Below are 17,886 nucleotides of genomic sequence, written 5' to 3'. Positions count from 1 at the left end.
TAATTTATGTAAATTAAACATCTAGGATTCATCCTTAAGAAATATTCAGAAATTAGAATCATAGAATAGCCTGGGTTGGAAGGGAGCTTAAAGATTATCTAGTTCCAACCCCCTTGCTATGAGCAGGGACACCTTCCACTGAACCAGGTTGCTCAGAGCCCCATCCAGCCTGGCCTTGAACACTTCCAGGGATGGAGAATCCACACCTTCTCTGGACAACCTATTTCATACTGACTCAAAAAAACAGTCAGAGAATGTTTTATACGTCATTACTAGTTGGTGTGATTATATTTTGCTGTGAACAATGTGGTCTGTCTTGTAATAAAAAAAATATTTTCCAGGTATACATTGCACAGACAGTTTCATAATAGAACTCCTGGCAGTCTGCTGCACATTCATCTTATAGATAGGACTTGATTACAGGATTAGTGTTCCTGGACATAAAGAGTAAGGTTTGGAACTTGTGAGGCATTTCAAGATGTGTGAATGAAGACTTTGGATGAGCACAGATCTTAACTCTAGGGCAAGTTAGATCATTTTCTAGTGAATTAAGAAGATCTCCTGTTTCAGTACTCATTAGACATTTGAATTGTCTGGTATTAAAGGGCAATGATCAGATTGAGTTATTCAGCATTAAAATCTTGTAATCTCTCTCATGACCAGAAGGTCATTTGAAGCATTTTGAATTCTTAGGTTGCAGTCAGGTCATAGTCCTCAATCTTTATAATCTTTTTCAAAATAACCATGAGATTCAGAAGCTTAAATTCTTTTGGCATTACAAGTATAATGAGAATCACAAAGTCATGGAAATGGTTGGCATTGAGTAGGACTGACAGGCACAGAGACTAGAAAGCATGTGTAAATAAAGCTTGGATTGCAATAAGGTTAGAATGCCATAAAAGCTGCAATTCTCAGCAAGAAACATTTGATTGACTTGCTTTGCATACGTTCCACAGAGCTTTCTGAAATTAATTGTCTGGGTTCACTGAAACCCCACTTTGTTACGCTCCATACTTGACGTATTTCTTCCTCCCTCTGGTTTGGATCCCAAGTGACATCAAATATAGTAGAAAGGTAGATGCAGGAAAAGTGTGAAATGGATGTTTACCAAGATAGGGTCACTGAAGTATTGAATTGAATTTGGCAGTGATCCGTAATGCTGAAGCATTTAATGTGTTGTGTAATTTTGGGGCCAATCCTACTAGGGTCATTCTTTTTTTAAAAAAAGAAAAGTAAAAATAAAATCATTTCCTTTGTCTTATTTTTGATGTGTGTTTAATTTTGAACATAGTCTGTACAAGCACAGCCTGGATTTATTAAAGATCCATTTTTGTTTGTTTTGAAGGAATGTATTAATGGGATTGAACACTGTAAATAAATTGTCTGAAATGTGTGGCATGAGAGGAGTAGCTGTGCTGTTCTCTTTGGTTTGCCAGTACAATTTTAATTCTGTTAAAAAATGTCTAATGGTGAGGCTTCTGCATTGCTCTCTGTAGCCTTGGTCTGATCACCTCTCCATTGACTGTATTTTCCACATGTCTTTCTTACAAAGATGTTTTCAGAGTTTCTCAAGGATGAAATGCTGTATAATTGCTATGCATTGTCATTGTATAATGCATTTGACATAAAATATGCCATCTGCTTGTTACTTGTCTCATTTCTTTCTTCAAAATAAGAAATAAATTGGGTTTCCCCTTGCAGTCATGAATATATACATCACATTGAATATTTATATGCTCATCTGTAAATCACCCTGAGCATTGTGAAACGAAATATTGCTGATTCTACAGTATTCATTAAATTTTACATTATCATTTAGACACCAAATTAAGAAATTGTTTTGATTCCTTTTTCTGTTTATTTAATAGGTTTCGTTGGAAAACTGTGTTGAGGTTGGGCGAATTGCCAACACATACAATCTCACAGAAGTGGATAAATATGTTAATAATTTCATCCTGAAGAACTTCCCTGCATTATTAAGTACTGGTGAATTTGTGAAACTCCCCTTTGAACGTCTTGCCTTTGTGCTTTCAAGTAATAGCCTTAAGCACTGCACTGAACTTGAACTCTTCAAGGCGGCGTGTCGCTGGCTGCGCTACGAGGAGCCCCGGATGGAGTACGCTGCAAAGCTAATGAAGAACATCAGGTTCCCACTTATGACACCCAATGATCTCATTAACTATGTTCAAACAGTGGACTTCATGAGAACTGACAACACCTGTGTCAACTTGCTTTTGGAAGCCAGCAATTACCAGATGATGCCGTACATGCAGCCGGTCATGCAGTCGGAGCGAACGGCCATCCGGTCGGACAGCACACACCTGGTGACCCTGGGGGGAGTGCTGAGGCAGCAGCTGGTTGTCAGCAAGGAATTACGGATGTACGACGAGAAGGCCCACGAGTGGAAGTCCTTGGCTCCCATGGATGCACCGAGGTACCAGCACGGCATCGCCGTCATCGGAAACTTCCTTTACGTGGTTGGGGGCCAGAGCAATTACGACACGAAAGGAAAGACAGCGGTTGACACGGTGTTTAGGTTTGATCCTCGCTACAACAAGTGGATGCAAGTCGCATCTTTAAATGAGAAGCGAACCTTCTTCCACCTAAGTGCCCTCAAAGGACATTTGTATGCGGTTGGTGGTCGAAATGCAGCTGGTGAATTAGGTGAGTTTTGGAGCCTCTTGCTCTGTGTTTTAGGCTTTGAAATACTGTACTGCCCTGGGAATGGGTGGAGAGGAAGCAAGTTGAAGTCACTGGCTTGCTGCTTCTTTCTGGAAATGCTGCAAATGCAGTGGGAAATTTGTCTGGATAGTATTAGAAGTTAAGTTGAGAAGGGATTCCAACAAAAAATCCAAATTGCATTTATCTTGTGTACTGGTGCATCACATCCAATGTCTTTGCCCTTACCGTCAGATGTGCAGTAAGCACATATGTGTGTGTGGGGATATGTAAATGCAAGTACAAAAAAAAAAATCATGATTACTTCAGCTGATAAACAAAAGCCGTCGTTAAGGGATACATGACTAACTGAAACTCGGTATTGAATGAAGATTACATTTTAAAAGACACAAATTTGCTGCAATAGTATTGAAATGTTAACAGGTTTTTTGCTGCTGTTTTTTTTAAGTGAACTAATGGTAGTGATTTATTTCACTCACAGATCAATAAGATTCATTTATTCTGACGTTCTGGGCTTTTTAATTATTCAATATCTTATATTTTCTGAGTACATAGTTAACTTACTTGTATGAATGGCTCTCCTGTGCCTTCTCTTTTTCTTTCCCCTTGCAAATGATAATTCATTTAACTTGACTTAGAAAAAAACCAATTTACAGGAAATGAGATGGTTGCAAACAAAGAACAAATACATGGTAACTTTTAATTTAGTGAAAGTCTGCAGAGGGTGACCTGTATTAATCCACTGCATTGTGCAAAGCCATAGTGGTTAGTTAGCCAAGTCTGGGGGAGAACACTCAATTGTACATTTGTCTGTGCTTTAAAATTGAAATGTTGCAGTGATTATGCTTGGAATAATTTAGCATAATATGTATCTCAACCAGATATAACATTTCATTATTTTGTTTGCTGCTTTCAGTCCAATATTCTGTGTCTTGTCAAGTCTTTCTGGCAGTATCTCTTGCTGATAAGATTTGCTTTTTGGAAATGCAGAGATATCTTTATGTTCAATAAGAAACATTTTTAATTTAAACAATACCAAACCTAATTTCTACTGCAGGATCTGTGATTTTTTTTTAATTAATGCATCTCAGTTATTTACATACACACATTTTTTTTATGATAATATTGCAAGCTTTCTTAGGAAACGTTTAGTGCATTGCTTCCACCATATAAAACTGGGCTGGCTTCACTAGAAGTTTAAAATCCATTCTATTATTTGATGAAACGGAACATTCAAAAATGCCTCCTTTTTCCAGAAAAGATGGGAAACTGTTTTGCAGTAACTTGTTTTCCCTAGACAGCCATTTTCTGATGCAGATCCTGAGGCTCTCAGAGTTTTGCCTACAAGTCACTCTGTTTATCTGAAAATACATTCTAAACAAGCTTAATGTCCTATAAAAGACCAAACGTACAAACTAACATGTATTGACATTTATCTTGAGTATCAGAAAAACTGATAAATAGCTTTGATGAGCTATTTTCTAGTGGTGTGAATTAATAGCAGATAATCAGATTGCTGACCTTGTGCACTGTACCGTCTCAACAGAGCAGGGTTATAAGAAAGTCAGGGTAAAAGTTGCAAGTCAAACCAAATCAATATGAAATAATGCTGTCACTAAGCCAGTGCAACCTGTGTGTGCAGCTACCTTTAAGTGCAGCGTTCCCTTAAATTAGATCAAGCAGTACCATTCTGCTGACCTCAACTCTTCCACAGCTTTAATTAAAATACAAAATTTATCATCTATCTAAAATTCTTCTGTAAAGATATCATTAAAATGCTGCAGTGATTTCTACACAGACCTGAAAAATGTCATTGGATCATTCTGGAGGAAGAGCACTCTAAATGCTAAATATTATAGCTGTCTGATGCTTTGATTTGGGGCTTCAGTTTCTTTTCTTGTTAATTGTGAGGCAAGTCACTTTTCATTTTCATGTTTCTTTCATGACAGCTGAAAGATGAAATCCAGCTTAAACTTCCCATTCTCTTCAGATGAGAAAAACTCTCAGGCATTTCATAGAAGAAGGTCAAACGTGTGTTGGACAGGTATTAAAGGAGTTGCCCCTGGGTTCAAACTAATTTCAATCTGTTGTTAGAGACGAAAAATTCCAAAAACCAGAATTCAGCTTTCTGGAGGATCAGCTCTTATGGAAAAAGGCCAAAGGATTAAAGTTGCTAAAATGAATTTCTTTTTTTTTTCCCTGACATTCACTGGAATAAAAAGTCTACTTTTTGAGGCTTTCTCTCAAGCCTTGTCAAAACAGTTTTCAGATGTTTCATCTTCCTAGAACCTTGTAAATGCCACTTTTTACCTCAACAGTACACACCTCAGTGTTTGACCAGTGCATGTCACTGAGAAAGGTTTGGTTCATTGGTAAGGACAATTGAATGTCCATGTATGTGGTATGTGCTTTGGAATGGGGTAAATGTATCCTTGAAACTTCCTGAATGACAATTCCTATTTTTCAGCCCTGTGACAACTTAGGGCTGTGCAGAAGCGTGCACTGCTCCTGGCAGGATTGTATGTAATTCTGGATGGTTCTCCTTAAATGGCCAAGCAGGCACCTGCTAAAGGTACTCCCAGAAGGGAGGGAGAACAACACTCTGGCAGGAGGGGGAGCCCAGCCTGGAGAAGGCAGGTGTGCAAAAGACAAGACCTTTTGGAAAAGGAGACAAAGGGAAAGCCAGGTGTGGCTCACTGAGGTACTCATGAATCAGAGCACATTGGTAATTTCCAGCTGGGCTGTTGTGTAGAGCAGTGGAGACTGTTTTCTCAGACAGTAGATTTTTGTAGCTCATTTTAAGAGTTCAGTTGTGGTGCTTGATGGCAGAAGCTATGCCTGTAAGGACTAGAAAACTTCAGTCATTTAGGTATTTTCCAGATGTTTCAAGCTCTGCTGTTGATAGGCTTGAATGGAGTCTGAGATTTTTATGTATCGGCTTTGACTAAGCACCTTTAGGGGATGTTGAATTGTGACTAATCCACAAATTCATTGATACTGTCATCATCATGCTGCAGTGAAGACAGAAAGAGAAGACTTTTAGTCCAGGGCAGGATAGTTACATGTTCTTCTGACCCTCTGCCCGTCAAGTTGGAAGGCATTTATTTTCTAGGTGCCCTCTGTGATACTGAACCCTCTTTGTTTATGTAAAAACTTCTCCTGTAAATCTATATTTTATATATATAAATATATTTTAAATGTTATTGATTAAGAATATGTGAATCATTACCCAGTTGGGCTGTTACTGAGTAGTACTGTGAATACCAGACCAAAAGGTAAACTGGAGGACCTCTCATTCAGGGGCTTATATTGAAGTGGTTCCTTTCTATATTGGGGAAAAAATTAGTCAGGACTCTTTAACCAAATCAGCTTTGAGTTGTACAGAAACCAGCTGTATTATAGAAATTATGTAACAAAATTAAGATCCTGGGTTTTGGGACATCACACAGTTGCTAAGTGCTGCTGTAATAAACCTCAAGACACGTTAGAAGCTACTGACAGAGAAGTGCTAAATATCTGTATACTTCTCAAATAGCATCACAGATGGCACTATAAAATGAGTGCGGGCTGAGCATCCCTTGGGACTGCCAAAGCTTTGTGTCTTCTTGAGATTGCTTAATTCTATTAAAACGAGGCCTGTCTTGCCTGGATTATGGTAATGAACACATCAGAACTTCTACTGTTAAACATAAATAAAGCCTAGTTTGAATCATTCATGGTGTTGAAAGAATGAATCCATCAGTCTCATGCTTTATAGGATATATACTTAGGTTCAGTAAAGTAGCAGCTTTTTAGTGTTTTGTGAACTGTGCTCTGTCTGGAGACTTTGTAGAGAACATCCTGATGCCTCTCTTAAATTGATGGACACCTTTAATAGCTGGAATTTTGAATGCTTTTTCTTTTCAGCACAGAGAGGTATCTTTTCAGTGCAGAGAAATGGAATGACCTTGCAAGGTGACAGGGAAACAACTACACCAATCAATCAAACAAGAGTAGGGTTTTTCAGCTGGAAAGTGATTAACTTTGTTCTAGAGCACAGTAAATGTGAGATTTGAGTTGGAGTAGTTTGTCTGAAATACCATCAAACAGTTCTTTTAGCTGTACTGGGAATGTTTGAGAGAATTTTGAAGCCACATCAGGAAGTGAGGGATCTTGGACTGAACATCATCCCTTTTCAGGTAATTAATAACTTTACAATGTGGTGATAGTGATGGCAGTAATGTGTACCAATTTCTGCATGTTTTATCTTCTCTTGCTAACGTGATCTTTTGGCTTTGGCTTCTCTCTTAAATGCAGTCCATAGTGCAGAGTGAGGTAAAACTGTCCAGTGCTGAATGTCACATTCATCTGAGTGCCACTTGCTTTGTGATTCCCTTGCACATACTCTGCTCTCCCTGTCCTTGTGTGTTAGAAATACAAGTTCCTCACCTCAGCACAGAGTGGAAGTGCTGTAGAAAAAAGGATGCCTTTGTTTTTCCTGTGAAAGCAAATAGGATGATGAACAGCAGGTCGGGTCTACTGTCAAGGTGGAACTGGGACAACCGTAATTACTTGCACATCAAATCTGTTTTTTTCTGGTTTTGAAATTTCCACACATCTTTCCTTCTGATTGCTAAATAGAGCAGAGTAGAAAGGAGCTTTCCTTTTTAGAAAAGAATATTGGAATGGGTGAATATGTTTTTACTAGAGCAAGGATGGATTTATTTGGAGATTGGGCAAATACTGCAAGTGGTGTCAAGGTGGCAGTAGACTTATCTTTTACAGTAGAACTTCTGATATGTTCATTATCATAATCCAGGCAAAGGATCTTTTTAGGACAGCTTGGAGTTAGGGTGAGGTGCCTTTTAATCGTTGTGTAAGTGCTCCTGTTTGGTGCTCTTTACTGGCCTGGCCAGTACTGCTAATTCTGCAGGCTCAGACTAACAGTAACTGGATTCTGCCTTTAAAATGGTAAGTTTCTCAGGTTCTAAATTTTTTTTGTTTCTTTCAGTTGATGTGTAATCCTAAACTATTAAATTACCATCACTGATTCCATAGGGCTGGCTCAGATTTTCTACCCTTGATTCAATAAAAGCCATGTTCTAGAGCAAATAAAAAGCCACATTTGAAGACAGATTGAATTTTTGTGTGAATTGTTCATTAAAATCTCTCTTAAATCTCTGAAAATCTTTCAGAGATTAAGCATTCTGAAACAAGCATTAGAATCTCTTAATTTTAATTATTTAAAATGAGATTTAATTTGTCTTTAAGATAACTTAGTTATTGAGAATTGCTCTGTGCATCATAAGGTCATTATATTACAGAACTTTTGAGGATCTCATGCCCCTCCTGATCATACTGTACTATTCAAGCTGCCAATCCCTACAGCTTGCCCGTATCCATTATTGAATCTGTTTTCTATTTGTATTCTCTGTTCTTATTGCACAGCCTTCTTCCTGCAGCCTGCATCTCTCCCATCCTACTTGGAAAAGAGGATTCCTTCTCAGCAATGCATTCTGCAAGGACTCCTGGGCACTGGGTTTCTTTTTAACTTAGTACTGTCCTCTGTAATTTCTGGTCTGATAATTCCTTTGATCATTTGAACATTCCAATTCACAAAGAAAACTGCATAAACAGAGCTGTGTATTGACATAGGCATTGCTTCTTTCCTTTCCAGATTCAGGGATGTTTCATCTTGTGATTTTTTAAAGCTTGGCTTTTGTAAATTGTTTGATTTAGTGACTTCCATATGCTGTGCTGTATGTTGCTGTGCAAGTACTCAATAAAACATTGCAAGACAATAGAAAATTAGTCAACAAGGGACAGAGTGTACTCTCAGCAAGTTTGCTGATGGTACAAACCTGAGGAGTGACTGGTACACTTACGGAATGTGCTGACATTCAGCAAGGCCAGCACAGGCTGTAGAGGAGCCTAATGAAGTTCAGCAAAAGCAACTACAGGGTCCTGCAGCTGGAAAGGAATAACCCCAGACACCAGCACAGACTGGGGACTGATCTGCTGGAAAACAGGTCTCTGGAGAAGGACCTGAGGGTCCCTGATGGACAAAAAGGTGTCCATGAGCCAGCAGTGTGCCCTGGGGGACAAGAATGCCATTGGTATCCTGGAGTGGATTAAGAAGGGTGTGAATTCTTCATCAGGTTGAGGGAGGTGATCCTGCTCCTCTACTCAGCCCCGGTGAGGCCACACCTGGAGTGCTGTGTCCATTTCTGGGCCCTGCAGTACAAGAATGACAAGGAACTCCAGGAGAGGGTCTGTCAGAGGGCTGTAAAGTTGAGTGGACTGGAACATCTCTCTTACAAGGAAAGGCTGAGAGAGCTGGGCCTGTTCAGCCCAGAGGAGAGAAGACTGAAAGGGATCTTACTAATGCACATAAATACCTGAAGGACACGTATCAAGAGAATGGGAGCAGATTCTTTTCAATGGTGCACAATGACAGGACAAGGGGCAGTGGGCACGAACTGTTACACAGAAAGTTCCATCTGAATAGAAGGCAAAAGTTCTTTACTGTGAGGGTGACAGAGCACTGGAAAAGGCTGCCCAGAGATGATGTGGAATCTCCTTCTCTGGAAATGTTCAAAGCCCAGCTGGGCACGATCTTGTGCAGCCTGGTCTGAGTGACCCTGTTTTAGCAGGGGGTTGGACTGGATGTTCTCCAGAGATCCCTTCCAACCCCAACCATTCTGTGATTCTCTGATAAAGCTCAATAATTCCCTTGAGACTTTCTCAGCTGGACAGTGTTTCTTGTTGGTTTAGACTTTCTGCCACTGCACTGTACTCAACACCAAAATACCACGCTGGCCTCAACACTTTTATGTTCTCGTTTGTTTCCAACAGCCACTGTGGAATGTTACAATCCCAGAATGAATGAATGGAGCTATGTCGCAAAAATGAATGAACCCCACTATGGTCATGCTGGAACCGTGTATGGGGGATTAATGTATATTTCAGGTAAATAATTCCTATGATATCTCTGATAAAATTGTGTATCTAACTTTTTCTGTTTCAGTGGGAGACAGTAAAAATTAGTCTGTGGTTGCAGTAGGTTTGCTGTGGTATAAGAGAGTCAAATAACATGTATTGCAGGCTGTGACAAAATCAGTGTAGATGATAATATGCATTTACTTAGTAACTGACAGTTCTGAATTCCAAACCATTTATGCACTTTAATTATCAGAATACAGTTTTTCATAGCAACACCACATATACACTTTTATTTAGTAAAATAATTAAATACGATATTATTGTAATATTATATCTATTATATATAATAATCCTATAATGCAGCAATGTAATTGAACACATCCTCTGTACACTTTGGAAAGCATTGAAAATTTTACTACTTTAAAGAAGAACATTTACTTCATAGAGCTAATGGAAAATAATTTCTCATGTTAATCACAGTATGTGGATGATGCCTGTGCTTTCACTGATCTTTGATTTGGAATATGCTCAGTCCTATATGTCAGGTTATGGTTTCATTCCATTTTTTCCCAAACTGGGGCAATAGGTTGTCTGATGATATGGTACCTGCTCAATTTCTAAAGAAGAATCTATCAGTCAGTGATCACTACAGAGACCACAGACTTATGTATATTGTCCTACTGAAATTTTAGGGTATATTCTCATAAGAGCAAAGCTGAAATTCAAGGCAGGAGGTGGGACAAGGTTGCTTAGCTGACAAGAACTGTTGGGGGAATGTGTTGTGGAATGTATTGGAGCAGCTTGGTCCTTTGGATATCTTGAATTAGGGGGCCTTGTGCCTGTAGACTGGGAGGGATTTATTGTAAAATTTACTGTAAAGTACAACTTCTTCTTTTCTATGAGCACTCCAATTAAGCCTCTAATTGCAGTGCTGCTATCAGTACTTCTTCACCTGTTTTGCTTGTTTTACTGAAGGTGACACATGTATATGTTCTCTGCTGTGTATTTCTCACAGATCTTTCTTTTCTTTTTGTTGTCTACAAACACTTGGGGTTGAAAATGTGAAGATTGCTTTCCTTGTCATTAGAGCCTGTTCTTTTTGACAAACTCCCACTGCTAAAGGTGTCATTAGGGATCAGGGCTGGATAGTCTTATTTTTTCTGTATTTAGTTCTTACCATCCAGCTGAATAATTAAGTACTGTAGACACCATACCATCTCTGTCTGCTAATAATCCAGGTGTGATAACTCCATGTGATATGGTTAGCCCAGCAAAAGGTTGCTCAGTAGCATTGTGTTCTCTGTGTATTTTTTAGACATCATATACAGTTGCATTATGGTTTTAAACCATATCTAATACACCTACAGTGTCTGAAATTGGTGTGACTGCTTTGTGACCTGGCTAATGACCTTGTGGAAAGGTGAGATGTTTCATCCAGTAACAGGAAATTATCTTGTGACTCTCCCTGAAGTTTTTCTCCACATGCTTTTGCAGAGAACTGTGGAGGATGTAAATGTAGAGGGAATCACAGACATCTGTTAACAGAAAGCATATTTGAAATCTACATCCTCTTTCTCTTTGCTTGATGTTGATGAAAAAGATATTTTCTGATGAAATTTCTGCTAAAATTACTAAAATTTGAAAGGGAAATGATTTGCTGTTTTCTTGATGATGAGAAACGGCAAACTGAATGAATGTAAGCAAAGATAATTTTGCCAAACAGAAGCATAGGTAACAATTTTTTGTTCTTTAATCTGCCAGTATCAATCATGTGTAAGAAAGTGCTGAGACTTGGCTTCTGCCTGTGTTCACTTTTAAAGGAACAAATGTCATTTGGAATGGAGTAAATCTGTGATAGTAATTAAGCTAGAGTGAAGAAGTGTTAAGGAAGATGGAATTATTTCAGTAATTTTTTGTTATTTAATGCTTATTAAGGTGAGCACTATTCTAACATGTGTTTTGTTTCTCTAGGGGGAATTACCCATGATACTTTCCAAAAGGAACTTATGTGTTTTGACCCTGACACAGACAAATGGACTCAGAAAGCTCCAATGACGACAGTCAGAGGTCTGCATTGCATGTGTACTGTAGGAGACAAGCTGTATGTTATTGGTGGAAATCACTTTAGAGGAACAAGTGATTATGACGATGTTCTAAGCTGTGAATATTACTCACCAACTCTAGACCAGTGGACTCCAATTGCCGCCATGTTACGTGGGCAAAGTGATGTTGGGGTTGCTGTCTTTGAAAATAAAATCTATGTTGTTGGAGGATATTCTTGGAATAATCGGTGCATGGTGGAAATAGTTCAGAAATATGATCCAGAAAAAGATGAGTGGCATAAAGTATTTGACCTTCCAGAATCCCTTGGTGGCATTCGAGCCTGCACTCTCACTGTTTTCCCACCGGAGGACAATACGGGGTCACCGTCTAGAGAATCTCCTCTTTCAGCACCTTAGAACCATCCCTTGACTTATGATGTTGTAGTAACACCTTTGCACTGCATCATGGAGTCTGTTATTTTTCCTCAGTAGTTTCTGTTAGGCTTAGCCTACAGCATTTCATACAATTACTGGAAAAAATGACATTATTTGTGCTGTTTGTTTGGCCTAGAATGTTTGTCAAGTGGTTAACAAAAAAGATGTACTCGCCCGAGCCAAATGTTTAACAAATGAGAGGGTATTGTCTATAAAATGTATGAACTAGGTACGTTATTAATGTTGTGTATTGGGTGTGAGGTACCTTATAGCTTACATTTGGGAGCCCAATGAGTCAAATTTGAAGATTTTTGTATTGAACATCTCCTTTCACTAAATTTCATAGTTGAAATCCTTTTTCTGTTCATTTTTGACTGCAGATTACCACGGGAGGTAGACCACATCAATGTGAACTGTCTGAAGGCTGCCAAGGGGCCTGAGCTACCTCCCTCTTTTCACAGAGTATTTCTGACATATCTGGTTACCCACCTGACTTTGTGGGTGCTTTCAGAGCATATGAAGTTTCTTAGGCAGAGGGGAAAAATAAAATAATTTAAAAATATTAAGCACTGTACAAGAAGCAGACCTTGTAGAGGCTGGGAGTTTTTTATAACATATATCGAGTGTTTTTCCTGAGTCAGTTGAATGATGCTTCAAATAAAACATTTTAAATATCTTTGCATTTTTTAATTTGGGTTTTTTTCAGGAATTGGCTTCCGCTTGCATGGAAGCAAACACTATTAACAAACGGGAGTTCAGTGCAGTTGTGTACTCTGTTGTATTCCTGTACTGAATATAGCTGGTTAAGGGCTAGAAACAGTAACATAAGCCACTGAATTTGACCAAATTGTTCCATCAGATCAAGTTTATTCTACCTTTTCTCCTTTGCTGTTGAGATAACTTGCATAATGTGTCCTCTGTATAGTCTCAGTTAATAAGGTTATTTAGCACAAAATGCAGCTTCAGCGAGACAGCTGCTTTTGCTCAGTGAACTTGGACTACCACGTTTGACCTTCTTTTGTTCAATAAAACTTTTAACTGCAGTTACCCAGTCTAAGCTACCTCATTAATGTATTTGGTTTTCTTCCTCTGCCTCACTGTCTCCAGGATACGCATTACGTATATCCGTGTGGGTAGATGAATTTGCTAGGAAACCAATGCAGAAGTGATCATGAATGGGTATTTTTGACCTACTTTTAAGAAACTATTTTGGTCTGATGTGTTCATTTTATTGTTAAGGACTGATGAAAAACCAGTCTTAATGTTTTTTTCCTTGGAGAACTACTGCTTATGTGTGCAGCTGTGCAAATATACAGAAATCTTTATCTGCTCCAAAATACAATGCACTGCTCACAAATTGCAGCTCTGATTATACCATCCTGCTTGTTCTGAGCTTCCCATCATATGTTACAAGTGGTTTTGCTAATGAACACAGTCACAGGGATATTCTCTCGGGAAAACTGTTTAAATCAGCTTATTCTATTGTGTTACCTATTAACAATAAGAAAGTAAAGCTTAATAAACTTCTGTTGGGAGTTTGCCATTTGTATTTTGTCCCTGCTTGATGCATCAAGCAGCAGCATTACTATGGTGTCAGTTTTGGAGGTACTGATATTTATTCTTCATGCAGTTTACTAGTTATGATTACTGCAAAAATCTACATGTAAGCTTTAGGTTTCATAATTGTTTCGGTTAAAATCAAAATAAATTCTTTTTAAAATAATAAAATCTTAATTCTATGTGGCTGTGCAAGGTTGTACAGGTAGAATAGTGGCACTAGTAGATACTCTTGGAAAGTAGCCAGTGAAGATGAATTGGCTCCACCTAAAGAATACTCTTCTAATGCTGTGCAAAGCACTAGATAGGAAAATGTTGCTCTGTTGTTTGAGTATGTCAGTCATTTAAGTGTCATGTGCTACTAATTTTTTTCCCATCGGAGAGACCAGATTTTAAACCCTGCTTGAGCTTAAATCCTCTGAAATCCATATTCAGTTTCTCTTTTATTAATTAAACTGAAAAGTACTTGAAGGAGTTGCAATTCCTTTTGGATAATGTAAATATATCCTGCTGTTTGTATGCTGGGGATAAGGAGACACACTTTAGAAGTGGGTATCTTCCTTGGTATTCCCTCTTTGGAAGAAGCTTAGGGTGTGTTCTCACCATTCTGAGATGGTCTGAAGTCAGGATGTCAGTTTTGTGTCTGAGCCTTGAATAGCCAGGAGCTGGTATATGGCCACAGTGCAGAGAGACTTTTTTTTCAAGAGACCCCTTATCTGTTCCATGTAAAGTGGAAGAATTATTTTTGAACATCATTTTGTCATCAGTGTTGGACACGGCACAGTGGATTAAATGTAGTGCTTCAGTCAAATTAATCTTTGAAGGGTTTTTTTAATATCTCCCTCTGGATTAAAGTGTTCATAATGATATTAGTTAACATTTACTCACCAGGACTGCAAAGCAAACATCAAAGATTTGCCAAATGCTGCAAGCTGGTTTTTTCTGTACTGTAGTATAAAATGGCCTGATGCTCATTACATCTTTCTTAACCACAGCATAAGAAACCCTTTCCATCTCTGAATCCACAGTTGTAGGCGTTCCTATGGATACAGCAGATATTCCATATCTATTATCAGTAAGGCTGTCTGTACCAAGAGTGAGCCCATTGTGGTGACTAGAGCCAACAGAGTCCACATAGTGACCAGCTGCCTCTCTTTTCATAAATCTTGAATTCTTTCATTTTGCATTTGTAGTACCTAAGTGAGAAAAGCATCTGGATAAAAAGCAATTAGTAGATATTTGACTTGAATGCAATTAAGACTACATTGTGTGCCAGTTGGGAGAGCCACAGGAGCTGTCTGCCCTCCCCTGATGATGGCACTGCAATCAAAAAATTTGTTCAGACTTTGCCTTTTTGGTGCCCAATTAGCACCAAATGCCAAAAGTGCTTACTTCCATATACGACTCAGCAAAAGGCCCTGGAAAACACAACACTCTCACTTGAGACATCTGCAGCGAACCTTCACTTGTGCTGTGTTTTGAGATAGGACAAGAGTGATGGGGAAGAAGACCTGGGAAAATGCAGGTTGTGTTTCTTTGTCCTGTTCATATCAAAGAGTTGACCATGTGCAGATACCCAGTTTTCTGTTGTTCGCCTTCTCTTAGAAAGTTGTAGACCCCAAGCACCTGGCCCAGGGAAAGCAGTTCATGGCAGGACTCAGCCTATCTTGGGGCTTTTGCAATCTTTGCATTCTTGGGATAGTGGAGTTGTGCTGAAGGAGTGAGCACATAGCAGAAGGTGCCTGTCTCATGGGCTGGCTGTAACTTTAGAGGTCCCTTGTGGAGAAGAATCACTTTACCTGTTCTCAGGAGAAAAGTGAGTTGTTTGCTCTTAAACAGTGCTCTTTTTAAATTACCAATTCTGTTTCTGAGGGGTGGAATCTTCAAGGAGTAGCATTTTAGTAACAGCTCAAACCAATAGTCTGATTCTTTAATGGAATAATGGAAATCTTGGACTAGGGCAGTTTGCATACAGATAAATAGCATTTTCCCAGAAGGCTTACAGAGTTAATCTGATTGGCTGGCTGGATGTAAAAAAATAATTTGATGCCACAGTAATAAGTGCAATAAAAATGTCTGGAGAAGTTTATTACCAAATGTAATGGAGTTGAGGATTATCTGATCTGGAAAGATCATAACTTTTGGGTTTGGTTTGTTTGTTGGGTTTTTTTGCAAAGTTTACTCTGCCTACTGGAATTGTTGTTCCTTCTTAATTCCCCTTCAGCTAGTAATTACCTTTACACTGATGTCTGACTCTGCTGGTCACTAGTTTTTTAATCCCTCAGTTTTGTAGCTGACATCTCTGTTAATTCCTCTGCTCCGAGTCAGAATCGATAAAGCTGAAGCTTTTCTAGTGGCACAGTCCTTATGTCAAGGGAGAAAATCGCCCACAGCTGGTATGTAATGTACTTTTGATAAAGATATTCATAATTCAGCTTGTGGTGACCTGGAAATGTAGAGGTAGTTTTAACGCAGTAAAAGGTCTGTGCGTGTTGGAGTAACACATGTCCTGTTTCCTCCTGGCTTGCACCTTACCTGGTGTGTTGGGCTGTGCATAGTGACAGGTTGCCCAGAGATCTGGAGGGTGAGTCAAGCTCTCATGTAGCACTTTATGCTTTCCATGCTCTGTGAAAGTCTTCTGTACTTGCACACCGTAAGTAGCTTATTAGGTGGTTCTTTTTCTTTTGTATTTTGGTTTACATGCAAATAATAGTTCTTTGTGAACAAATGTGGTCAGAAGAAAAGAAGTCTTAAAGTGCAGAGTTATGTATGCTTTGCTTAATGATAATGGTTTTGGTCCTGTGAGTATTGCAGGACCCATTCAGCTGTGAAGAAGTGATTGCAGTGTTGAGAGCAAGCTAGGAAATTAAGACGGATTTTCTGCCTGTCACCAGTTCATATGTTCTTGTTGCCAGTCTTTTGCCTGTCATTAAATGAACTTCTTTTCTCGGTCCATAGGCTCCATATTTTGATGTCCAGCTCTGTTGGACCTGTTGATTACCCACTCTGGGGAAGATGTGGTGGAATTTGTTCCACCCACCACATCTTCCCCTGAAGATAGTTCTAGTCAGGAATTCCATCATCAGTGACACACAGGAGTCTTCCAGAGTTATTTAATGACCAGGTGATTTGTATAGAAGATGTAGCCCAGATAATCTGGGAGTGGTGCTATAGTGGAAGCCATGAGTGGTTGACATTCTGGAAAGGATGGTCTCCTCCTCTGTGTATTATTTTGGCTCAAGTGCTTGTTTTTTCCCCTTCTTTGGGAGTATTTATTGCTGCTGTTTGAGTTTTTAACTTTTTATTCATGAAACAAGTAATGCCTCTCTCAGTCTGTCGTGGGAGCGAAAGGTTCACATGGTTCTTCCAGAGCTTTGTGCTATCAGGCTATCCACATAGTTGAAAAAAATTCTATTTGGAGCTCTGTTTCCTAAGTATTTAGAAAGAGTCAGTTTGCAGTGTGAAAATGTCTCAGATGAAAATGTGTTTGGACTGGAAGAGTTTGTTGGCATGATTCAGAGGTTAGTTTGGATATTGAGTCCCACAGACTGTGTAGAGTGATTGGGGTTTTTTTTATTTTTTTAAAGTTATTTATAGTTGGCTTAGGTGAAGCAAAGCTAAGTTGTTTGTACTTGCTTGCACTCTTGGCTCCTGTTGTTGTGTTCTCCCCTAGACTGCAGCATTCTGTGCTGTCTGGCATTTGTTTCCTCTGTGTAAGAGCATCTCCCGTCTTCCATGCTGCCTGTTGATTGAGTTCCAAAATAAATCTGAGCTTGGATTGTTATATCTGAAGTACCTGTGGAGCTAAAGATCATGTGGAGTTGTGGAATGAGGGCCATGGCTTTGACATTTAATTCCCCACCAGCCTCTTGCTGCTTTGCAAGATGTTCCCAAACCCAGCTCAAATCTGTGTGCAGGAGGCAAATCTCTCAGGCTGAAAATTTTAGTAACCTTGGCATCTGAAGACCACCAGAGTCTCCTTGTTCTCTTCTTTAAGGAGTGTTGTGTACCTAAGCTGCTGAGTCCTCTGGAAGGGAACAGATGCAGTAACTCTTTGGTTAACCATTCATTTTCTTGGCCTCTGATTCTGCCTTTTCTTTTGTGCCCAGATGGAGATTGTGGGAGGGAAGGTCAGGGCTTGGTCACGCTTTCCAGCTCTCAGTAGAGAGTAAGATTGTTTACTCTCATCTGTCTGCACAGCAGTGCAGAAAAAAGAACTGTAGGAACATTTCAGATTTTAAACATTATCTCA

The 17,886-nt window shown here is 39.1% G+C and overlaps 1 protein-coding gene across 7 annotated transcripts in view; it reads left to right on the top strand.

Annotated features, from left to right (window-relative positions):
* KLHL13 (kelch like family member 13) overlaps positions 1–13,120 on the top strand; it is a 76,973-nt gene extending 63,853 nt beyond the window's left edge. For all 7 annotated transcript variants that reach the window (XM_071569113.1, XM_071569115.1, XM_071569111.1 and 4 more), the window contains 3 exons: positions 1,869–2,664; positions 9,514–9,627; positions 11,572–13,120. In XM_071569113.1, the coding sequence (XP_071425214.1) occupies positions 1,869–2,664; positions 9,514–9,627; positions 11,572–12,059 (1,398 nt within the window). In that variant the 3' untranslated portion in view covers positions 12,060–13,120. The remainder of the gene's footprint in view (positions 1–1,868; positions 2,665–9,513; positions 9,628–11,571) is intronic.
* The last annotated feature ends 4,766 nt before the right edge of the window (positions 13,121–17,886 follow it).

Source organism: Pithys albifrons, chromosome 14, assembly GCF_047495875.1.
Source record: "Pithys albifrons albifrons isolate INPA30051 chromosome 14, PitAlb_v1, whole genome shotgun sequence".
Lineage (NCBI taxonomy): Eukaryota > Metazoa > Chordata > Aves > Passeriformes > Thamnophilidae > Pithys > Pithys albifrons.
The sequence above is the reverse complement of the archived record's forward strand: the minus strand, read 5'-3'. Positions and strand labels throughout refer to the sequence as shown.